Raw genomic sequence first — 26241 nt, 5'->3', positions numbered from 1 at the left:
AAAAAGGAAGCCTTTCAGATATATCAGAATACTCCAGAATCGTTTACCACACTGCTCTAACTCATCTATGGATCATCCTCTATGGGGGCTAGTGGTGGTAAGAGTCTTAACGTCCCTTAAATTGACACTCAATAAAGCACAAATTGAATACTGTACTTTCTTCTTTACTTCCAGGTTTATGGGTACACTTCCTGCTGTACTTCATGGTCCACCCACCAGGGCCTCATTGACTTGAATGGGGATGACTGCTCCAGTCATTCTATTTCTATGGTAAGAGTGCTAATATCTGTGGTACTCACGAGTGGTGGAGGAGAAGGAGGCTGGCCGGGGTCCGCTGGGGTTCACGGAGGGCAGGGGCGGCATGGCGGCGCTGCTGCTGCTGCTGGGGACTGGTCTGGGGACTGGTCTGGAATGAGTCTTGACATCCACAGGAGAGCCGGGCATGGCAGGGGTCTTCTTCTCACCACTGGCTGAGGAGACGGAGAGAGGGAGAGAGAGGGGAGGGAGAAAGAAGGGAGGGAGAGAGAGAGAAGGGATGGAGAGATAGGGGAGGAAGAGCGAGAGGAGGAAGGGAGAGAGAGACATGGTCAATAGGTGCATGACAGAGATGTTTTGTGGTCGAGGTGTTCAAACAGGCACACGCGCACGTATGTACGCACGTACGTACACACACACATTCACGCATATACGTACACATACACGCTAATGTGTAGAAGAGGTTTGCAGTCTGGTTTCCATCATCAGCCACTCAAATTACAAACCCACATAAACACACACCATCCTCAGCATCAATGTGTGTGTGTGCATCCAGGTGCTCTTTTCATGACATCGACCAGGGATGGGCAACTTTGATGGTGGTGGAAGTCATCATTAGTGGCTCGTGGGTCTGCCTACCCACATCCATATCCCACATTCGTTTCCCGTGTGAATCAAGAATGATCCACCACCCAAAGGACATCCAGCCAACTTGACACAACTGTGGGAAGCGTTGGAGTCAACATGGACCAGTATCCCTGTGGAACACTTTCACAATAACCCTGCGTCCACACCCTACGAATTCAGGCTTTTCTGAGGGCGAAAGGGTGGGGTGCAACTCAATATTAGAAAGGTGTACACCCTTTTGCCCTCAGAACATCCTCAGTTTGTCGGGGCATGGACTCTACAAGGTATCGAAAGCGTTCCACAGGGATATAAGGCCCACCCTCTGAATGGCACACATACACAATCCATGTCTCAACTGTCTCACTCTCCTGTCTCCTCCCTTTCATCTATACTGACTAAAGCGGATTTAACAGGTGACATCAACAAGGAATCATAGTTTTCACCTGGATTCACCTGGTCAGTCTGTGTCATGGAAAGAGAAGGTGTTCTTAATGTTTTGTCCACTCTGTGTGAGTGTTAAGATGAGTGACTGAACATTTCCAGACTCAATATTATCAATGACCTCACCTTTTTCATGGAAGAAAACAACAGCAGAACCTCCCCCTCCTCCACCCCCCTTCTGCCCCTGGTAGAGCAACCAGATGTCTTGGGGTCTAGCCTTGCCTTGACATGCTCAACCCTTCCATTGAGATCCATGGCAGAAGTGCTAATGAAGAAAAGCCATTGTGTTTGTGGAGAAGAATGGCCCTTCATTGAGCCAGTGGGGCCAGGGCCGAAGAGAGAAGGAAAAGAAGGCGGGAGCTATTTCACGCTTTACTAACAAGATCGCAAAAGCTTTTGAATGTTAAACGCATACTTCTCAATATGCCACGGCCAATGAATAGGACCACCAAATCAGGGGATGGGGAGAGAGGGAGAGGGGGAGTGAGGGAGAGAGATGGTAATAATCTTTAGATCAGAGGGCATCTGTGTTAGTCCAATCCCCATGAAGACTGGGTCTGGTCTCTATTTGGAGTGGATCAGATGCTTCCAACTGCTTTTAGACAGACGATTAATAGACAAGCAGTTTTAACGGGTAAAAGGTTGGCTGAGAGGTTCCTTGGTTTTAGGGCTTTTCTTTAGAGCCGGACTATTATGCTCTTTTGATGTCATGAACTGACCATCTGCCTTCATACGCAAACATATGAATGCAACAGCCAGTACTTCAGTGATTTTTAAGCGTGTTTGAAAATTCAATGGAGAGCGATATGGCATTTAATATGCCAGTATGTGATGATAAACAATTAGGGTAAAAACTAGGAAATCAAAAAACAGGCCACTGTAGGATGTGGTTCCAGTTATTTGGCATGTTGAAATAAACAATACGCCTCATGACTTGGTGGTTCGTAGACATACCCCTTTAGAAAAAGTAAAAGCAACCAAGGTATATGCTTGCTTACACCGAAAACATATGTGAGTTGTTAAATATAATACTAAATATTATTAAGTATTATTATATTATTTATTTTTTTGTTTACTCAACTTTTTGGTAAAAGTGGTGTATGAACTTAATACTTTTAGTTGGCCTAAACTTAGCTCCAACAAAAATTCTGTCAACTTAAGAATATGTGTTTGCTCAAATTGTCTCATATGTTCATTCAACTAGAAATGATTATTTGGGCATTTTACCTAAAAAAGGCTGTGGGACTAGTTACACACACAGTGCTTTTAACATACAATGTTTTCAACTTACATATTTGACAAACATAATTACATTGTGCATGTTCATTTATACAGTAATTAATAATCAACATGTCCTCATCTGGGATTTGAACTCACTAACTCTTGGTTCACTTTGCACTTCAAAGTAAATCTTATCTCTGTTTAAAGTACACTCAAGAAAAATTATTTTATTTATCATAGTGATTAAGGAGTAACATTAAAATATGCCATACCAACATCAAGACAACAACAGTATACAGAAAAACCTAAATTGCTTAAATAAGAAAATCGAATGGTTGCGTAGCAGGAAGATCGGGGTAGCCGTGAACCAAGAGGTTGTTTGTTCAAATCGCAGGTGAGGATATGTTGAATACATGGGTCAAATACGTAAGTTAAAAGCACTGTGTTTGTAACCAGTCACACACCCATTTTTAGTTAAGATGCCCAAATAATAATTTATATTTGAATGAACATATGAGACAAGTTGAGTAAACACATTTTAAATTGACTGGACCAACTAAAATGGTTTTATTAAGGTAAAAAGGCTGTGGAACCAGAGGGGGGGTGACGACATATATAGATATATAGATTTTTTTATCCAATCGGCTAAACACTCCAAACAGCCTGTAATGAATTGAACAACTAGATTTGTGGATGTACATATACTGTACATATACTCAAGTATATGTACAGTTGAAGTCAGAAGTTTACATACACCTTAGCCAAATACATTTGAACTCAGTTTTTCACAATTCCTGACATTTACTCCTTGTAAAAATTCCCTGTCTTAGGTCAACTAGGATCACCACTTAATTTTAAGAATGTGAAATGTCAGAATAATAGTAGAGAGAATGATTTTTTTCAGCTTTTATTTCTTTCATCACATTCCCAGTGGGTCAGAAGTTTACATACCCTCAATTAGTATTTGGTAGCAGTACCTTTAAAATGTTTAACTTGGGTCAAACATTTCAGGTAGCCTTCCACAAGCTTCCCACAATAAGTTGGGTGAATTTTGGCCCATTCCTCCTGACAGAGCTGGTGTAACTGAGTCAGGTTTGTAGGGCTCCTTGCTCACACACACTTTTTCAGTTCTGCCCACAAATTTTCTATAAGATTGAGGTCAAGGCTTTGTGATGGCCACTCCAATACCTTGACGTTGTTGTCCTTAAGCCATTTTCCACAACTTTGGAAATATGCTTGGGGTCATTGTCCATTTGGAAGACCCATTTGCGACCAAGCTTTAACTTCCTGACTGATGTCTTGAAATGTTGCTTCAATATATCCACATATTTTTCCTACCTCATGATGCCATCTATTTTGTGAAGCGCACCAGTCCCTCCTGCAGCAAAGCACCCCCACAACATGATGCTGCCACCCCCGTGCTTCACGGTCGGGATGGTGTTCTTTGGATTGCAAGTCTCTCCCTTTTTCCTCCAAACATAACGATGGTCTTTATGGCCAAACAGTTCTATTTTCATTTTCATTTGACCAGAGGACATTTCTCCAAAAAGTACGATCTTTGTCCCCATGTGCAGTTGCAAACCGTAGTCTGGCATTTTTATGGCGGTTTTGGAGCAGTGGCTTCTTCCTTGCTGAGTGGCCTTTCAGGTTATGTCGATATAGGACTCGTTTTACTGTGGATATAGATACTTTGTACCTGTTTCCTCCAGCATCTTCACAAGGTCCTTTGCTGTTGTTCTGGGATTGATTTCCACTTTTCGGGCACCAAAGTATGTTCATCTTTAGGAGACAGAACACGTCTCCTTCCTGAGTGGTATGATGGCTGCGTGGTCCCATGGTGTTAATACTTGCGTACTATTGTTGTACAGATTAACGTGGTACCTTCAGGCATTTGGAACCTGCTGTCTGATTTCTTTTGATTTTCCCATGATGTCAAGCAAAGAGGTACTGAGATTGAAGGTAGGCCTTGAAATACATCCACAGGTACACCTCCAATTGCCTCAAATGATGTCAATTTGCCTATCAGAAGCTTCTAAAGCCATGACATCATTTTCAGGAATTTTCCAAGCTGTTTAAAGGCACAGTCAACTTAGTGTATGTAAACTTCTGACCAAATGGAATTGTGAAACAGTGAATTATAAATGAAATAATCTGTTTGTAAACAATTGTTTGAAAAATGACTTGTGTCATACACAAAGTAGATGTCCTAACCGACTTGCCAGAACTATAGTTTGTTAACAAGAAATTTGTGGAGTGATTGAAAAATTTGTTTTAATGACTCCAACCTAAGTGTATGTAAACTTACCGACTTCAACTGTTGAATTAATAAAGCCAGCAGACAAGCATGTGCACACACACACATTCCCACACAACAGTAAGGGTTCACCTGAACTCTCTGGATTGCAGCGCTGCACCCTGCGATTTGACAGCTCCCTCTGCCCTTGCATCTGAGCCCCGCTTTGACTCTACCCTCCCTTCATTTCTCCCCCTCTTCTTGTCCTCCCCTCTCTCCTTCTCTCCATCTCTCGCTCTCTCTCCGCATCCCATGGTCTGCCTTCTATCGCTCCACCTGTTCAGGAGAGCAGGGGGGCAGGAAGAAGGGCTATACACAGCAATTTGGGCTTCTGTCTCACACACACGCACATGGCACAGTGACGGGCACACACAAGCATGCACACACACACCGTGCCAGCACTTGGCAGGGAGCAGCCTGGAGCACACACACTGGTTCCAATGCTCCACACGTCTCAATAACATGATCCATGGGACATATAGCTCCACAAGTCTCAATAACACGATCCATGGGACGTATAGCTCCACACTTCTCAATAACACGATCCATGGGACGTATAGCTCCACATGTCTCAATAACACAATCCATGGGACGTATAGCTCCACACTTCTCAATAACACGATCCATGGGACGTATAGCTCCACATGTCTCAATAACACAATCCATGGGACGTATAGCTCCACACTTCTCAATAACACGATCCATGGGACGTATAGCTCCACATGTCTCAATAACACAATCCATGGGACGTATAGCTCCACACTTCTCAATAACACGATCCATGGGACGTATAGCTCCACATGTCTCAATAACACAATCCATGGGACGTATAGCTCCACACTTCTCAATAACACGATCCATGGGACGTATAGCTCCACATGTCTCAATAACACAATCCATGGGACGTATAGCTCCACACTTCTCAATAACACGATCCATGGGACGTATAGCTCCACATGTCTCAATAACACAATCCATGGGACGTATAGCTCCACACTTCTCAATAACACGATCCATGGGACGTATAGCTCCACATGTCTCAATAACACAATCCATGGGACGTATAGCTCCACACTTCTCAATAACACAATCCATGGGACGTATAGCTTCAAATCAAATCAAATCTTATTAGTCACATGCGCAGAATACAACAGGTGTAGACCTTACAGTGAAATGCTTACTTACGAGCCCCTAACCAACAATGCAGTAAAAATAAATATATATATGAATAAGAAATAAAAGAAACCAATAAAGAGCAGCTGTAAAATAACAATAGCGAGACTATATACAGGGGGGTACCAGTACAGAGTCAATGTGCGGGGGCACCGGTTAGTTGAGGTAAGTTGAGTCCACCTGTTGTAAATTCAATTTATTGGACATGATTTGGAAAGGCACACACCTGTCTGTATATGGTCCCACAGTTGACAGTGCACGTCAGAGCAAAAACCAAGCCATGAAGACGAAGGAATTGTCCGTAGAGCTCAGAGACAGGAATGTGTTGAGGCACAGATCTGGGGAAGGCTACCAAAAAATGTCTGCAGCATTAAAGGTCCCCAAGAACACAGTGGCCTCCATCATTCTTAAATGGAAAACGTTTGGAACACCAAGACTCTTCCTAGAGCTGGCCGCCCAGCCAAACTGAGCAATTGGGAGAGAAGGGCCTTGGAACCTGAACCTGATTCTCACTCTGACAGAGCTCCAGAGTTCCTCTGTGGAGATTGGAGAACCTTCCAGAAGGAAAACCATCTCTGCATCACTCCAGCAATGAGGTGGAGTGGCCAGTCGGAAGCCTAAGTAAAAGGCACATGACAGGCCGCTTGGAGTTTCCCAAAAGGCACCTAAAGGACTCTCAGACCATGAGAAACAAGATTCTCTTGTTTGATGAAACCAAGATTGAAATCTTTGGCCTGAATGCCAAGCATCATGTCTGGAGGAAACATGGCACCATCCCCACAGTGAAGCATGCTGGGAGATCAGGGACTGAGAGATCGAGGGAAAGATGAACGGAGCAAAGTCCAGGTAGGCCGTCGTTGTAAAATAAGAATTTGTTCTTAACTTCTTATGGCTTGGGGGCAGTATTTCGACATCTGGATGAGAAGCGTGCCCAAAGTAAACTGCCTGTTACTCAGGCCCAGAAGCTAGGATATGCATTTGGATAGAAAACATGCTAAAGTTTCCAAAACTGTTAAAATAATGTCTGTGAGTATAACAGAACTGATATGGCAGGCGAAAACCTGAGGAAAATCCATCCAGGAAGTGGGATTTTTTGATGTGGGTATTTTCAACTGAATGCCTATAGAGTATCTAATGGGTTAGGACCCAGATTGCAGTTCATATGGCTTCCACTAGATGTCAACAGTCTTTAGACATTGTTTAAGGCTTGTTTTCTGAAAAATGAAGAAGAATGAGACCTTTCTGTCAGTGGACTGTATTATTTATATTTTATTTGCCTTTATTTAACTAGGCAAGTCAGTTAAGAACAAATTCTTATTTTCAATGACGGCCTAGGAACAGTGGGTTAACTGCCTGTAGCGATTTGTACCTTGTCAGCTCAGGGATTTGAACTTGCAACCGTTTCGGTTACTAGTCCAACGCTCTAACCACTAGGCTACCCTGCAGCTCCACTAGGCTACTGTAGAATCATGCAGTGCTGGGTTGCGCACGTAACCGAGTGCACGCCCTTCGTTGTTTTTCCTTTCTATTGAATACACTATTGTCCGGTTGAAATATTATTGATTATTTAGACAATTGACAACCTGAGGATTAATTATAAACATCGTTTGACATGTATCAACAAACTTTACCGGTACTATTAGGATGTATTCGTCTGCATGTTTTGACCGCCTTTGAGCTAGTGGATTACTGAACAAAACGCGTCAACAAAGAGTTTTTGGGATAAAAGAGGGACTTTATCGAACAAAACAAACATTTATTGTGTAGCTGGGACTCTTGTGACTGCAACCAGATGAAGATCTTCAAAGGTAAGTGATTCATTTTATCACTATTTCTGACTTTCGTGACTCTTCTACTTGGTTGGAAAATGTTTGTATGCTTTTGTAAGCGGGGCGCTGTCCTCAGATAATCGCATGATATGCTTTCACCGTAAAGCCTTTTTGAAATCTGACAAAGCGGCTGGATTAACAAGAAGTTAATCTTTAAGCCGATGTATAACACTTGTATTTTTATGAATGTTTATTATGACTATTTCTGTATTTTGAATTTGGCGCTCTGCAATTTCACCGGATGTTGTCGAGGTGGGTCGCTAGTGGAACGCCTGCGCCAGAAAGGTTAACTGACTTGCCTAGTTAAATAAAGGTTAAATAAAAAAAAATAGAAAACAGGGAGATGCTTGATGAAAACATGCTCCAGAGCACTCAGGACCTCAGACTGGGGCGAAGGATAACCTTCCAACAGGACAACGACCCTAAGCACACAGCCAAGACAACGCAGGAGTGGACAAGTCTCTGAATGTCCTTGAGTGGCCCAGCCAGAGCTTGTAGTGTCATACCCCAAAAAACTCAAGGCTGTAATCGCTACCAAAGGTGCTTCAACAAAGTACTGAGTAAAGGGTCTGAATACTTTTGTAAATGTGATTTCTGTTTTTTATTTTTAATAAATCAGCAAAAATGTATAAAAACCTGTATTTGCTTTGTCATTATTGGGTATTATGTGTATATTGATGAGGGAAAAAACAATGTAATCAATTTTATAATAAGGCTGTAACTTAACATGTGGAAAAAGTCAAGGTGTCTGAATACTTTCCCAATGCACTGTACAGCTTCAGAATAACAATATCAGTATTCATGAGGACGACATGTCAATAACACGATCCATTGGACGTATAGATTCATAATAACAATATCAGTTCCGCCAACACAATAGAGAGCTGATATGCAACTCTATCATCTAAGTAAACCCCTCCATTGCTTCCAATACATTGATTTGTGTTTAGTGGTCCATATGTACAAAGTGTATCAGAATATGAGTGCTGATCTAGGATCACTTTTTCATTTTATATCAGTTTGATATTTTACATCATAATACGATATGAACGGGAAGACCTGATTCTAGATCAGGACTCCTACTCTGAGAAGCTTTGTGAATATTGGTCAGAGTGCATCTATCTCAAGTCAAAAGAATAGACTATTAAAACAACTATATTTCTTTCCAGTTCCTTTACCAAGCACATTTAGCAATTAGTATCAACATTAGTATCAAGTCCTAATTAGTATCAAGTGCTAAAGTCAAATGAGATTGGAAATCCTTGGCTATGGCATAAGGTAATTGAGAAGACATCACATGGCGACGTTACAGATAATTCAATGTAACACAGAAAGAGACAGGCCTAATTCACTCAGTATGTCAGTTAGTGGGCCATTGCCGGATGACTTCCGGAGACCACTACTACTGTCAGTCTGTCACCTGAGACCACTACTACTGTCAGTCTGTCACCCGAGACCACTACTACTGTCAGCCTGTCACCTGAGACCACTACTACTGTCAGTCTGTCACCCGAGACCACTACTACTGTCAGTCTGTCACCTGAGACCACTACTACTGTCAGTCTGTCACCCGAGACCACTACTACTGTCAGTCTGTCACCCGAGACCACTACTACTGTCAGTCTGTCACCCGAGACCACTACTACTGTCAGCCTGTCACCTGAGACCACTACTACTGTCAGTCTGTCACCTGAGACCACTACTACTGTCAGTCTGTCACCCGAGACCACTACTACTGTCAGCCTGTCACCTGAGACCACTACTACTGTCAGTCTGTCACCCGAGACCACTACTACTGTCAGTCTGTCACCCGAGACCACTACTACTGTCAGTCTGTCACCCGAGACCACTACTACTGTCAGTCTGTCACCCGAGACCACTACTACTGTCAGTTTGTCACCTGAGACCTCTACTACTGTCAGTCTGTCACCTGAGACCACTACTACTGTCAGCCTGTCACCTGAGACCACTACTACTGTCAGCCTGTCACCTGAGACCACTACTACTGTCAGCCTGTCACCTGAGACCACTACTACTGTCAGTCTGTCACCCGAGACCACTACTACTGTCAGCCTGTCACCTGAGACCACTACTACTGTCAGCCTGTCACCTGAGACCACTACTACTGTCAGCCTGTCACCTGAGACCACTACTACTGTCAGCCTGTCACCTGAGACCACTACTACTGTCAGCCTGTCACCCGAGACCACTACTACTGTCAGCCTGTCACCCGAGACCACTACTACTGTCAGTCTGTCACCTGAGACCACTACTACTGTCAGCCTGTCACATGATGGACACATCAAGCAGCTGGCACATCAGCCAAAACACACGCACGCACACCCACTGACTAACAGACGGATGCAAGCCCCCCCCCCCCCACCCACACACACACACACACACACATTACTGATGGGGGAAAAACCGATACAGTTACTAGAGGTCGACCAATTAATCGGAATGGCAGATTAATTAGGGCCGATTTCAAGTTTTCATAACAATTGGTAATCGGTATTTTTGGCCACCAATTTGCCATTTCAAAATTACAAAAAAAATTTAACTGGGCAAGTCAGTTAAGACACATTCTTATTTTCAATGACGGCCTAGGAACGGGGGTTAACTGCCTTGTTCAGGGGCAGAACAACAGATTTTTACCTACTTTTACCTCCGGGATTTGTTTTTGCAACCTTCCGGTTACTAGTCCAACGCTCAAACCACCTGCCTTACATTGCACTCCACGAGGAGCCTGCATGGCAGGCTGACTACCTGTTACGCGAGGGCAGCAAGAAGCCAAGGTAAGTTGCTAGCTAGCATTAAACTTATCTTATAAAAAACTATCAATCTTAACATAATCACTAGTTAACTACACATGGTTGATGATATTACTAGTTTATCTAACGTGTCCTGCGTTGCATATAATCGATGCGGTGCCTGTTAATTTCTCATCGAATCACAGCCTACTTCGACAAACGGGTGTTGATTTAACAAGCGCATTTGCGAAAAAAGCACTGTCGTTGCACCAATGTACTTAACCATAAACATCAATGCCGGTTCTGTATTTCACTGAAATAATAAACGTTTCGTTTTCGAAATGATAGTTTCCGGATTCGACCATATTAATGACCAAAGCTCGTATTTCTGTGTGTTATTATGTTATAATTAAGTCTATGATTTGATATTTGATAGAGCAGTCTGACTGAGCGACGGTAGGCAGCAGCAGGTAGGCAGACTGCTCTATTTGATAGAGCAGTCCTATAATTCCTATTATAACTACAACCTAAAACTTCTTACCTGGGAATATTGAAGACTCATGTTAAAAGGAACCACGAACTTTCATATGTTCTCATGTTCTGAGCAAGGAACTTAAACGTTAGCTTTTTTACATGGCACATATTGCACTTTTACTTTCTTCTCCAACACTTTGTTTTTGCATTATTTAAACCAAATTGAACATGTTTCATTATTTATTTGAGGCTAAATTGATAGTATTTATGTATTATATTAAGTTAAAATAAGTGTTCATTCAGTATTGTTGTAATTGTCATTATTACAAATAAATAAATAAATAAATAAATAGGCCGGTTAATTGGTATCGGGTTTTTTGGCCCTCCAATAATCAGTATCGGTATCGGCGTTGAAAAATCATAATCGGTCGACCTCTAACAATTACATATTGGGATATTATTATTTGATGATATATCGTACTGTTTGACAATATCCCAATATTATTTTTGTACTAGTTGGCTGTACCTGCACCAAAACTCCAGTATTTGTCCTTCTATAGTTTCTATGTAATTTGTTCTAAAGGTAGGTGGGGACCTTGTCAGAAAAATGAAAATATAAAGCACTTCAAATACATTTGATAAAGAAATATCAACAACAACAAAAATATTGAACACTTCTTCTTAAATCTTTCATCTTCATTTCTTCTTGATAGATATATATATATTGTGCTCCTCTCCTGCGCACCAGGTGTTTCTAATCTCCCACTCTAATAAGCATGCAATCTAACAGCTGTGGAGGGAGAGAGAGAGAGAGAGAGAAAGAGACATGAGAGACAGAGAGAGCGAGAGAAAGGGAGACGAGAGAGAGAGCGACAGAGAGAGAAAGAGCAAGAGAGAGAGAGAAAGAGAGGGCGAGAGAAAGAGAGATGTTTTGAGAAACAGATGAAGCGGTGAACTGGAATGACTGACACATCCTCCCTGCTACAGTGTATTACCACAAGGCCAGTAAAAGAGTCACTACATTTAATAACTAGATCAAACGTGACACGTGTGGGTGTGTCTTGAGGCTATTTGTGTTATATTTCAGTAAGTAATCAGATGAAAAATGCAGATATAAGACAAAAGGTTTGTGTGATAAGAGTGACAACTTGTGTGGTACTGACAATTTGACTTTCAACAACAGGTCATCAGATACAACAGATCTGAGTCTCAAGGAAGATAAAAAAAATCTATTATCATGTCATTTCATGATCTAAATTCAGTGTAGAAGACCCATGCTGTCAGTTCTGTGCCCCCCCCCCAAAAAAACACACCCAGAGACTTTCAGGCAGTGCACCACTTATCACTGTCTGACAGCTTCCTCTACACACACACACACACACACACACACACACACACACACACACAGAGAGAGACAGACAGACAGACAGACAGACAGACAGACAGACAGACAGACAGACAGACAGACAGACAGACAGACAGACAGACAGACAGACAGACAGACAGACAGACAGACCCCAAGTCACAACGCAGGGACATTTCCTGCCATGTGGGCCATTCCGACCCACACATAGCCAACCTTGATGTTGTAACTTAAGGACACCTGACAGACAATGTGACTGTACAACAACAACAGCAAGAACAACAGCACCAATGTCTGAAACAACAAATAGAGAAGCGCTTCTAAAAGACGAATTATGCTTGTGATTTTAGGATACATTTCCATCAAAATACTCGCTAGTTCTAAGCTCTGAATGCTTAAATCCATATAAAATGAATTACAACACAAAAAAAGGAACATTGCACCCACCTACCTAACGCCCCGCACTCCTACCAACAAAACACCCAGGAGATATATAGAGAGAGAGAGACAGAGAGAGAAAGAGGGAGAGAGAGAGAGGGAGAGAAAGAGGGAGAAAGAGAGCGACAAAGGGAGAGAGAAGGAGAAAAAGAACGAGAGTCAAAGAGGACAAGAACAGAGGAAGAAGCCTGCCCACAAAGCCAAGGACAGGGTTTTAAGCTATCAGCCCCTTAGCACCACAACCAGTACCGTTGCTGCCTCGATTGCCCCGGCCCACTCCTCCTCCCTCCTTCCTCTGTCCCCCATCCTCCATATGGATCTAATCGGGCAAGAGGCTGGCCAGCTGGGACCCCCAACAGTCACCTGTGAAGGAGACAGAAGGGACAGAAGGGCCCCGGCTCCCCCAGCCAAGGGGAGAAACACAATGCTGTGTTCCAAGGGAAGCAGAGGAGGGGGAGGGTGGGATAGAGAGGGGGATAGAGTGAGGGAGAGGGGATAGAGGGAGGCAGAGGGGGATAGAGGGAGGATGGGATAGAGGAAGAGGGGTTTAGAGGGAGGGAGGAGGGGATAGAGGGAGGGAGAGGGGGATAGAGGGAGGGAGAGGGGTTTAGAGGGAGGGAGGAGGGGATAGAGGGAGGGAGGAGGGGATAGAGGGAGGGAGGAGGGGATAGAGGAAGGGGGTTTTAGAGGGAGGGAGGAGGGGATAGAGGAAGGGAGAGGAGGACAGAGGGAGGGAGTGGGAGATATAGGGAGGATGGGATAGAGGGAGAGGGGTTTAGAGGGAGGGAGGATGGGATAGAGGGAGAGGGGATTAGAGGGAGGGAGGAGGGGATAGAGGGAGGGAGAGGGGGGATAGAGGGAGGGAGAGGGAGATATAGGGAGGATGGGATAGAGGGAGAGGGGTTTAGAGGGAGGGAGGATGGGATAGAGGGAGAGGGGTTTAGAGGGAGGGAAGAGGGGATAGAGGGAGATATAGGGAGGGAGAGGGAGAGAGAGGGAGATATAGGGAGGGAGGAGGGAATATAGGGAGGGTGGAGGGGATATAGGGAAGGAGAGGGAGAGGGGGATAGAGGGAGGGAGGAGGGGATAGATTGAGGGTGAGGAGATAGAGGGAGGGAGACGGAGATAGAGGGAGGGAGACGGAGATAGAGGGAGGGAGGGAGAGGGGGATAGAGGGAGAGTGGAAGTAATGGAGGGAGGTTAAAGACATAAGGCATTGAATGCAGCATGGTGAGAGTAGACTGGAAACAAAGCCTGCACCTGGTCTCTGCCTGTCCACACATACTGACAATACAGATCACATCTCTCTCTCAAATATACTGTACACACACACACACACACACACACACACACACACACACACACACACACACACACACACACACACACACACACACACACACGAGCACATGAGCACACCAACTCCCCCATGACAACACACACACAAACACACGAGCACACCAACTCCCCCATGACAACTCTTCCATGACAACACACACACAAACACACGAGCACACCAACTGCCCCATGACAACTCTTCCATGACAACTCCCCATTAGAGGTCGACCGATTAATCGGAATGGCCGATTAATTAGGGCCGATTTCACGTTTTCATACCAATCGGAAATCGTTATTTTTGGCCGCCGATTTGGCCGATTAAAAAAAATATATATATTTTTTTTACACCTTTATTTAATTAGGCAAGTCAGTTAAGAACACATTCTTATTTTCAATGACAGCCTAGGAATGTTGGGTTAACTGCCTTGTTCAGGAGCAGAACGACAGATTTTTACCTTGTCAGCTCAGGGATTCAATCTTGCAACCTTACGGTTAACTAGTCCAACGCTCTAACCACCTGCTTTACATTGCACTCCACGAGGCTACACGAATGCATAAGAAGCCAAGGTAAGTTGCTAGCTAGCATTAAACTTATCTTATAAAAACAATCAATCAATCATAATCACTAGTTAACTACACATGGTTGATGATATTACTAGTTTATCTAGCCTGTCCTGCGTTGCATATAATCGCTTAGGTACACGTTTCTCCAACCATAAACATCAATGCCCTTCTTAAAATCAATACACAAGTGTATATTGTTAAACCTGCATATTTAGTTAATATTGCCTGCTAACATGAATTTCTTTTAACTAGGGAAAATGTGTCACTTCTCTTGCAAACAGAGTCAGGGTATATGCAGCAGTTTGGGCCGCCTGGCTCGTTGCGAACTGTGAAGACTATTTCTTCCTAACAAAGACAGCCGACTTCGCCAAACGGGGATGATTTAACAAAAGCGCATTTGCGAAAAAAGCACAATCGTTGCACGACTGTACCTAACCATAAACATCAATGCCTTTCTTAAAATCAATACACAGAAGTATATATTTTTAAACCTGCATATTTAGCTAAAAGAAATCCAGGTTAGCAGGCAATATTAACCAGGTGAAATTGTGTCATTTTGCGTTCATTGCACGCAGTCAGGGTATATGCAACAGTTTGGGCCGCCTGGCTCGTTGAGAACTAATTTGCCAGAATTTTACGTAATTATGACATAACATTGAGGGTTGCGCAATGTAACAGGAATAATGTTTTGTTTTCGAGATGATAGTTTCCGGATTCGACCATATTAATGACCTAAGGCTCGTGTTTCTGTGTGTTATTATGTTATAATAATTAAGTCTATGATTTGATAGAGCAGTCTGACTGAGCAGTGGTAGGCAGCAGCAGGCTGGTAAGCATTCATTCAAAATAGCACTTTTGTGCGTTTTGCCAGCATACCTTCGCAATGCATTGCGCTGTTTATGACTTCAAGCCTGTCAACTCTATTCTCCCAAGATGGCGTAGCAATTCAGACGTCCTTTGTCTTCCTCTTGTCGTGTCCCGTGTATATATATATATATATATATATATATATATATATATATTTACATATTTTCTTCGCATATCTTTTTACATATTTTTTTTTCTTCTAAAAACTCAACCTCAAAACACTCTCCTGCAACCCGCCTCACCAATTTAAAAAATAAAAGTATTATATACCTCAAATCTGAAACCCACAACAGAAGCTAGCCAGAGGTTAGCCAGTTCACTGGCTAACGTTGGAGTTCAGCTAGCCACGGTTAGCGGTCCTCAGCTATCCATTAGCTCGAAAAGCTATTGCCAATTTTTTGTACAGCGCGACTCAGACCAGAGCTTACCGGACCTATTCTCTCTCCATATCCCCGGATTTCTACCGCAGGCTCTGGACATTTACACCTGGATCTTGCAGCTAGCTAGCTGCTACCTGAGTGACTATTGGCAACGTTGGTCCCGGAGTTAACATAAATTATTCTGGAGCTAGCCAGCTGAAGAGTTTCATCAGCCTCTCCTGGGCTACAATCACCTATCCGGACCCGTTTTTTCTGCCGATGCGGAGCCCCATCGGGCCTTCACGACTGGACCACCGACGTTATCTGCCCGAGGGAGTTATCCAACTGGCCCCTCCGTCGCGACATAACCCGAATGCCCATCTGTGGCCCGCTAATCGTTAGCTGTCTTATCGGCTGCTATCTGAATAGGTCTATCGGACAATTTTTTTGGGCCACTATGACTAACTATTTTGCCAATTGGACTGGTCCCCCCTACCACACGGAACCCCACTAATCTACAGACGGAATCGCACGAGGTGGCTAAAAACAGAGCTCCTCCATCTTCTACCAGCTTGCTACCTATGGCTCGGCTAGCTATCTAACTCTCACTGGACCCTTTGATCACTCGGCTAAGCATGCCTCTCCTTAATGTCAATATGCCTTGTCCATTGCTGTTCTGGTTAGTGTTTATTGGCTTATTTCACTGTAGAGCCTCTAGCCCTGCTCATTATACCTTATCTAACCTCTCAGTTCCTCCACCCACACATGCTATGACATCTTCTGGTTTCAATGATGTTTCTAGAGACAATATCTCTCTCATCATCACTAAATGCCTAGGTTTACCTCCACTGTACTCACATCCTACCATACCTTTGTCTGTACATTATACCATGAAGCTATTTTATCCCCCCCCCCCAGAAACCTGCTCCTTTTTCTCTCTATTCCGGACTTCACGGACGACCAATTCTTATAGCTTTTAGCCGTACCCTTATCCTCATACTTCTCTGTTCCTCTGGTGATGTAGAGGTGAATCCAGGCCCTGCAGTGCCTAGCTCCACTCCTACTCCCCAGGCGCTCTCTTTTGATGACTTCTGTAACCATAATAGCCTTGGTTTCATGAATGTTAACCTCTGGGCGGGCTCCGTCCCGACATCCAGCGAAAAATCCTATCACCATTAGCATAACATTTTTTTTTCTTTCTTCAAATATAGGACTATGTTATATCGTTTTATAGATACACCTCTCCTGAATCGAACCACATTGTCCGATTTCAAAAAGGCTTTACAGCAAAAGCAAAACATTAGATTATGTTAGAGGAGTATATCGTAAAAGTAGCCACATAGCCATTTTCCAACCAACCACAGGCATCACAAATAACCAAAAAACAGCTAAATGCAGCACTAACCTTTGACAATCTTCATCAGATGACACTCCTAGGACATCATGTTACACAATACATGCATTCTTTTGTTCGATAAAGTTCATATTTATATAAAAACAACATTTTACATTGGCGCGTGACGTTGACTAACTATTTTCCCTCAAATGCATCCAGTGAAACAGCGCTACAATTTACTAAATTACTATTTGAAAACATTTTTTAAATTTAATATTGTCATTCTAAGATTTATAGATGAATATCTCTTGAAAGCACCTGTAATGCCAGATTTAAAAATAACTTTACTGGGTAATCACACTTTGCGATAAAAGAGGATGCGATACTCAGAAAAATAGGCTACCGTTACAGGTCAGCGCCATCTTGGAACAATCGCATATCAAATCTACTCTTGTATACTATTGTCAATAATCCCTTACCTTTGATTATCTCCATCAGAAGGCACTTCCAGGAATCCCAGGTCCACAACAAATTTATTTTCGTTCGAAAAAGTTAATCCTTTATGTTCCAATAGCTTGTTCTTGTTAGCGCGTTCTGAAGGCTGCTCCAAAAGTTCCGTCGGCCGCGGGACTCCTCTTTCAACAAAATGCATTTTTTTATTTTATTTCGGTTCGTTCAAACATGTCAAACGTTGTATAACATGAATCTTTAGGGCCTTTTTCAACCAGAGCTCCAATAACATTCAAGGGGGACGATTGCATTGTCTTTCAAAACGTTTCAAAAGGGGAGGGTAGCCAGGGGCGCCGGCTTCATAATGGTGATGGCCCTCCTCATGTGACCACATTCCACAGACTCTCATTGTGTCAGTTTTCACAGTAGAAGGCTCAAACCACTTTGTAAAGACTTGGGACATCTAGTGGAAGAAATGGGAAGTGCTCAATGAACCATTGCTCACGGTGTGATTTATAGGCAAAGTGATGAAGTTGAGTCCGCTATTCAGAATTCCACTTCCTGTTACGATCTGTCTCGGGGTTTTGACTGCCATATGAGTTCTGTTATACTCACAGACACCATTCAAACAGTTTTAGAAACGTTAGGGTGTTTTCTATCAACAAGTATTAATTATATGCATATCCTAGCTTCTGAGTTTGAGTAGGAGGCCGTTTAAAATGGGCACGAATTCTTTTCAAAAATCGCTGTAGCGCCCCCTATCCTAGGCGACCGTCAAGAGGTTAACATTAGAAGCCTCCTCCCTAAGTTAGTTTTTTTCACTGCTTTAGCACACTCTGCCAACCCGGATGTCCAAGCCGTGTCTGAATCCTGGCTTAGGAAGTCCACCAAAAACTCTGAAATCTTCATCCCTAACTACAACGTTTTCAGACAAGATAGAACGGCCAAAGGGGGCGGTGTTGCAATCTACTGCAGAGATAGCCTGCAGAGTTCTGTCCTACTATCCAGGTCTGTACCCAAACAATTTGAACTTCTACTTTTAAAAATCCATCTCTCTAAAAACAAGTCTCTCACCGTTGCCGCCTGCTATAGACCACCCTCGGCCCTCAGCTGTGCTCTGGACACCATATGTGAACTAATTTCCCCCTATCTATCTTCAGAGCTCGTGCTACTAGGTGACCTAAACTGGGACATGCTTAACACCCCAGCCATCCTACGATCCAAGCTTGACGCCCTCAATCTCACACAAATTATTAATGAACCCACCAGGTACCACCCCAAAGCCGTAAACACTGGCACCCTCATAGATATCATCCTAACCAATTTGCCCTCTAAATACACCTCTGCTGTTTTCAACCAAGATCTCAGCGATCACTGCCTCATTGCCTGCATCCGTAATGGGTCTGCGGTCAAACGACCTCCACTCATCACTGTCAAACGCTCCCTGAAACATTTCAGCGAGCAAGCCTTTCTAATCGACCTGGCCCTGGTATCCTGGAATGATTTTGACCTCATCCCGTCAGTAGAGGATGCCTGGTTATTTTTTTAAATGCCTTCCTCACCATCTTAAATAAGCATGCCCCATTCAAGAAATTTAGAACCAGGAACAGATATAGCCCTTAGTTCTCCCCAGTCCTGACTGCCCTTAACCAACACAAAAACATCCTATGGCGTTCTGCATTAGCATCAAACAGCCCCTGTGATATGCAACTTTTCAGGGAAGTTAGAAACCAATATACACAGGCAGTTAGAAAAGCTAAGGTTAGCTTTTTCAAGCAGAAATTTGCTTCCTGCAACACAAATTCAAAAACGTTCTGGGACATTGTAAAGTCCATGGAGAATAAGAACACCTCCTCCCAACTGCCCACTGCACTGAGGATAGGAAACTCTGTCACCACCGATGAACCCACTATAATTGAGAATTTCAATAAGCATTTTTCTACGGCTGGCCATGCTTTCCACCTGGCTACCCCTACTGCAGTCAACAGCACTGCACCCCCCACAGCTACTTGCCCAAGCCTTCCCCATTTCTCCTTCTCCCAAATCCATTCAGCTGATGTTCTGAAAGAGCTGCAAAATCTGGACCCCTACAAATCAGCCGGGCTGGACCCTTTCTTTCTAAAATTATCTGCCGAAATTATTGCAACCCCTATTACTAGCCTGTTCAACCTCTCTTTCGTGTCGTCTGAGATTCCCATAGATTGGAAAGTAGCTGCTGTCATCCCCCTCTTCAAAGGAGGGGACACTCTTGACCCAAATTGCTATAGACCTATATCCATCCTACCCTGCCTTTCTAAGGTCTTCGAAAGCCAAGTCAACAAACAGATTACCGACCATTTCGAATCCCACCGCACCTTCTCCGCTATGCAATCTGGTTTCAGAGCTGGTCATGGGTGCACCTCAGCCACGCTCAAGGTCCTAAACGACATCGTAACCGCCATCGATAAGAAACAATACTGTGCTGCCGTTTTCATTGACCTGGCCAAAGCTTTCGACTCTGTCAATCACCACATCCTCATCGGCAGACTCAATAGCCTTGGTTTCTACTCCCCATGACAACTCCCCATGACAACTCTTCCCATGACAACAACCCATGACAACAACCCATGACAACTCCCTATGACAAACCATGACAACTCTCCCCGTGACAACCCATGACAACTCCCTATGACAACAACCCATGACAACTCCATATGACAACAACCCATGACAACTCCATATGACAACAACCCATGACAACTCCATATGACAACAACCCATGACAACTCTCCCCATAACAACAACCCATGACAACAACCCATGACAACTCTCCCCATAACAACAACCCATGACAACAACCCATGAAAACTCTCCCCATGACAACTGTCTAAACAAAGGCTTAGAGCCCCTATATAGGGGCTGTGTGTATGTGTCGCCTTTCCAATGAGGCTCACGATGCTAGCTCCATTCAGCTCATTTGAAAACTTTATTTATAGTTTTTGCCTCTTGGGCGATGACAACTCCAATCAGCCAAAGGTACATTTAATTGTAACCTCCCCATTGTCCAATAATCAGGGGCTGTTCAAATAAAATGTACTATCTACAGACCTTCAAATATTATCTATAATACTTTGTGGGGTAATTTGGGCATGTCTAGTGCTCTATGTAGGGAATAGGGGACAATTTGGGAAAGTCTGTTGGACAAGCAACAACAGGGAAAATAAATGAGTCTGCATGTTAGAGGCGCCATGAAGGGAGAGGGAAGGAGAGAAAGAGAGGGAAGGAGAGAAAGAGAGATGGGGATGGAAAGAGACAGAAAGTGCGAGGGAAGGAGAGAAAGAGAAACGGGGAGAGAAAGAGAGAGAAAGAGAGAGGGAAGGAGAGAAAGAGAAACGGGAGCGAAAGAGAGAGAACGGGAGAGGGAAGGAGAGAAAAACAGAATGAGAAAAGTACTGTTTTCACTTGGTTTCATCAGAAAGGCAAGACTGTCAAGCGGCCAGTAGCGTCCCAAATAGTACCCTATTCCCTATATAGTGCACTACTTTAGACCAGAGTCCTATGGGCCTTGGTCAACAGTAGTGCACTAAATATGGAAAAGGGTGTCATTTTGGATGAAGCCTCGAACGGCCAGGCTGCGTGTTTGTGTTGGCTGGCCTTACATCTCCAGCCAGCAGCAGACTACATAGCTGGCCCTGGCCCAACGTCAACAGGGTACCTTTGTGTGTATGTGTGTGTGTGTGTGTGTGTGTGTGTCTGTGTAAGTAACAGATGTGTCTTCAACGTGGGCCCATCACGTTTCTCCGCGAGATGGGAGAAGAGAGGAGGAGAAAGAGAGGGGGCTTCTTCTTTGCCCTCAATTCCCCTCTAAAGAAATCCAGTCTATAACCTTGTCACTCAGTTATAATTACAAAAATACAAACGGCTGTCCTGACTGGAGCCTGTACAAAATGACTGCAGAGATGGAATAACACTTACTGGCACTGAATGACAGAGAGAGAGAGTCAAAGAGGACAAGAACAGAGAGAGAAGCAGAAAACAGAGGAATGTACGGCGGACAGACGACGGCTATAAAAGAGTGTGGCCCCATGAAAAAAGTTGAGTTCAAAGAGCAGGGAAGAAACGGGTGATTGGGAGAGACGACTCATAAATGCTGTAGGGCCCGAAGGGAAGGGAACAGCATCCACATGGACATGAAGTCAGCGCTCTGGGTTTGAATGGCCCTCTACACACCCTATTCCCTATATAATGGCTTAGTGTTGACCAGAGCTCTTAGGTCTCTGTTCAAAAGTAGTGCACTATATAGGGAATAGGGTCCCATTTGGGAGGAAGCCCCTGGCCTCTATTCAATCCTAACTGATAATAATTTCTGTGACCCTTCGCAGAGACAACGGAGGTTTGCATTCATATTGTGCAGTTGGTTGTCATTCTGTTCCACCGAGTATTGTTGGGTATGATGAATGCAGGAATCCAAATAACGTACATTGTATTCTTGCATTGCAGAAGGACTGATGTTCTCAGCTTAGGCCTAGACCCAGAAACCTGGTTAACGGATTTGATTGAACAAGGTAATTTTAAGTAAATCTCCATGCACTGCTTTATAATACAACAAGCCCTCTAATATGTTGGTATCTTGGTCATGTTTGTAACGGTGTCAGACACACACACACACACACACATCTGCAACCGATGGCTCCATTGTAATTTGGTGGCCCATTCCAGAGTGAAATACACAACTGTATCACAGAGCGGTCATATGGAGTGTTTGTGTGTGTGTGTGTGTGTGTGTGTGTGTGTGTGTGTGTGTGTGTGTGTGTGTGTGTGTGGAGAGAGAGGAGGGTAGGCTTCCAGGTGTTCCAGGGTCAGTCAAAAACAAATCTGAAATTCAGTGAACACACCTGCGCAAAACAAAAGCTTGTCCAAATTTTTTTTAAATCACACACTTGGTATAGAATAGTGACATAATCCCCATAATTCCCACCCTTCATCCATCCCCATTCAAAGAAAACCAGTTGTTCCCACAGCAGCAGCACTCCTTTCCCTTGCCCAGTAGAACAGGGCTACAGCCCTTCTCACCTCTCCGTGAATAACTGATATTCTTGCTCATCAATCAGCCGAGTCCCCACCATCCTGATGTCTCTTTCAACTCCAGCCTGAGCCCATGAAAAACTCCCTTGACACTGTCGTAAATCAGAGAGTACTGTGAGCTCTTCTGTCATTGGAAGGGTCAGACAAACCGGCTCCTATTCTTTAGGAACTGCCTGACAGTCCACTTAACCTGCCGGTCTCGACAGCAATCACTTTTTTAATCATGTCGGACATGGACAGAGTCAGAGAGAAAGGCAAGGCAGCTCCGAGGCAAAACCATGTGTCGTTTGACACTAGTCTACTATAGCAGACACAGCGTTGGCCATAAAACTGGATACGAGCTTTGGGACATTAGGAACAAGAGAGACTAGTAAGGCAAGCTCGTTTGAGACCAGGTGTGAAGAGGGAGGCTTACTGTGAATGGCTCTACCAAGGCAAAGAGGTCATTCAAAGCCAGATGTTCAATACGCCACAGGCCATGTTTAATGCATTAAAATGGCTCGGTTTTCACAACGCCGATTATGACAGTGGAATACTTGCACTTTGACAGAGGGAAAATGTCAAAAGACGAGTAATAAAAATGATAAATAGAGTCACATGTGGCAGACGTTGGGATTTTATCCCCTGAAGACAATTCAACATTTAAAACATCTTAAATGGTTGGAAACAAGCCAGGAGAATGAAGAGCATGTGTGTAAAGCATTGCAGTGAAATTTTGGCCTTCTAACATACTGTCTTGCATTGAAGTGTAGTTTACAGGCATTTTCACATTATTCTACATTGAAGTGTAGTTTACAGGCATTTTCACATTATTCTACATTGAAGTGTAGTTTACAGGCATTTTCACATTATTCTACATTGAAGTGTAGTTTACAGGCATTTTCACATTATTCTACATTGAAGTGTAGTCTATAGGCATTTTCACATTATTCTACATTGAAGTGTAGTTTACAGGCATTTTCACATTATTCTACATTGAAGTGTAGTCTATAGGCATTTTCACATTATTCTACATTGAAGTGTAGTTTACAGGCATTTTCACATTATTCTACATTGAAGTGTAGTCTATAGGCATTTTCACATTATTCTACATTGAAGTGTAGTTTACAGGCATTTTCACATTATTCTACATTGAAGTGTAGTCTATAGGCATTTTCACATTATTCTACATTGATGTGTAGTCTATAGGCATTTTCTTACTCTTCTCTCTGCAACTTCAACATAAACCCCTTCACCTATAAGGACTGAGGGTGGAGTGAATAAAAACACACATGGAGACATTGAACTATTTCCACTCACAGTTCTCCAATAAGCATCAGCCAGCCATGTGTGCCCCAGGTGTGGCCCAGAGTAGGCCCATGTATGCACTCATTCACTGGTGCTGAGCAGTGGGTTAGTCAGTCCTACTGCTCTGTGAGAGACAGATAGCAGTGGGTTAGTCAGTCCTAATGCTCTGTGAGAGACAGATAGCAGTAGGTTAGTCAGTCCTAATGCTCTGTGAGAGACAGATAGCAGTAGGTTAGTCAGTCCTAATGTTCTGTGAGAGACAGATAGCAGTGGGTTAGTCAGTCCTAATGCTCTGTGAGAGACAGATAGCAGTGGGTTAGTCAGTCCTAGTGCTCTGTGAGAGACAGATAGCAGTGGGTTAGTCAGTCCTAATGCTCTGTGAGAGACAGATAGCAGTGGGATAGTCAGTCCTAATGCTCTGTGAGAGACAGATAGCAGTGGGTTAGTCAGTCCTACTGCTCTGTGAGAGACAGATAGCAGTGGGTTAGTCAGTCCTACTGGTCTGTGAGAGACAGATAGCAGTGGGTTAGTCAGTCCTACTGCTCTGTGAGAGACAGATAGCAGTGGGTTAGTCAGTCCTAATGCTCTGTGAGAGACAGATAGCAGTGGGTTAGTCAGTCCTAATGCTCTGTGAGAGACAGATAGCAGTGGGTTAGTCAGTCCTAATGCTCTGTGAGAGACAGATAGCAGTGGGTTAGTCAGTCCTAATGCTCTGTGAGAGACAGATAGCAGTAGGTTAGTCAGTCCTAATGCTCTGTGAGAGACAGATAGCAGTAGGTTAGTCAGTCCTACTGCTCTGTGAGAGACAGATAGCAGTGGGTTAGTCAGTCCTACTGCTCTGTGAGAGACAGATAGCAGTGGGTTAGTCAGTCCTAATGCTCTGTGAGAGACAGATAGCAGTGGGTTAGTCAGTCCTAATGCTCTGTGAGAGACAGATAGCAGTGGGATAGTCAGTCCTAATGCTCTGTGAGAGACAGATAGCAGTGGGTTAGTCAGTCCTAATGCTCTGTGAGAGACAGATAGCAGTGGGTTAGTCAGTCCTACTGCTCTGTGAGAGACAGATAGCAGTGGGTTAGTCAGTCCTACTGCTCTGTGAGAGACAGATAGCAGTAGGTTAGTCAGTCCTACTGCTCTGTGAGAGACAGATAGCAGTAGGTTAGTCAGTCCTAATGCTCTGTGAGAGACAGATAGCAGTGGGTTAGTCAGTCCTACTGCTCTGTGAGAGACAGATAGCAGTGGGTTAGTCAGTCCTAATGCTCTGTGAGAGACAGATAGCAGTGGGTTAGTCAGTCCTAATGCTCTGTGAGAGACAGATAGCAGTAGGTTAGACAGTCCTACTGCTCTGTGAGAGACAGATAGCAGTGGGTTAGTCAGTCCTAATGCTCTGTGAGAGACAGATAGCAGTGGGTTAGTCAGTCCTACTGCTCTGTGAGAGACAGATAGCAGTAGGTTAGTCAGTCCTACTGCTCTGTGAGAGACAGATAGCAGTGGGTTAGTCAGTCCTAATGCTCTGTGAGAGACAGATAGCAGTAGGTTAGTCAGTCCTACTGCTCTGTGAGAGACAGATAGCAGTGGGTTAGTCAGTCCTAATGCTCTGTGAGAGACAGATAGCAGTGGGTTAGTCAGTCCTACTGCTCTGTGAGAGACAGATAGCAGTAGGTTAGTCAGTCCTACTGCTCTGTGAGAGACAGATAGCAGTGGGTTAGTCAGTCCTAATGCTCTGTGAGAGACAGATAGCAGTGGGTTAGTCAGTCCTAATGCTCTGTGAGAGACAGATAGCAGTGGGTTAGTCAGTCCTACTGCTCTGTGAGAGACAGATAGCAGTAGGTTAGTCAGTCCTACTGCTCTGTGAGAGACAGATAGCAGTGGGTTAGTCAGTCCTAATGCTCTGTGAAAGACAGATAAGGACAACAAAGGACAGGGCCAGCTGTGCTTAAAACAATGTAGAAAATGAGCGTGTGTGTCACCAGTGTGTGTGCATTTTGGTGTGTGTGCACATGATTGTGTGTTTCTAAGTGTGTGTGTGTGTTTCTAAGTGTGTGTGTGTGTTTCTAAGTGTGTGTGTGTGTGTGTGTGTGTGTGTGTTCTAAGTGTGTGTCTTGGTGTGTGGGG

General features: G+C 43.8%; 1 protein-coding gene across 7 annotated transcripts in view; it reads right to left on the bottom strand.

The window, feature by feature from the left end:
* The window catches only part of LOC106583659 (CBFA2/RUNX1 partner transcriptional co-repressor 2), a 71945-nt gene that overhangs the window by 25931 nt on the left and 19773 nt on the right, over positions 1 to 26241 (bottom strand). For 2 of the 7 annotated variants that reach the window (XM_014168107.3, XM_014168106.3), the window contains exons 2-3: positions 13114 to 13291; positions 300 to 470 (exon numbers count right to left, since the gene is read on the bottom strand). In XM_014168107.3, coding sequence (XP_014023582.1) covers positions 300 to 470; positions 13114 to 13177 — 235 coding nt within the window. In that variant the 5' untranslated portion in view covers positions 13178 to 13291. Of the gene's footprint in view, positions 1 to 299; positions 471 to 4930; positions 5114 to 13113; positions 13292 to 26241 lie in introns of all 7 variants that reach the window. The other 5 variants (XM_014168109.3, XM_014168111.3, XM_014168112.3 and 2 more) reach the window with 3 other exon arrangements.

This window comes from Salmo salar, chromosome 22 (assembly GCF_965601325.2).
Source record: "Salmo salar chromosome 22, fSalSal1, whole genome shotgun sequence".
In the NCBI taxonomy this organism is placed as follows: domain Eukaryota; kingdom Metazoa; phylum Chordata; class Actinopteri; order Salmoniformes; family Salmonidae; genus Salmo; species Salmo salar.
This window is presented reverse-complemented; position numbering and strand designations above follow the sequence as displayed.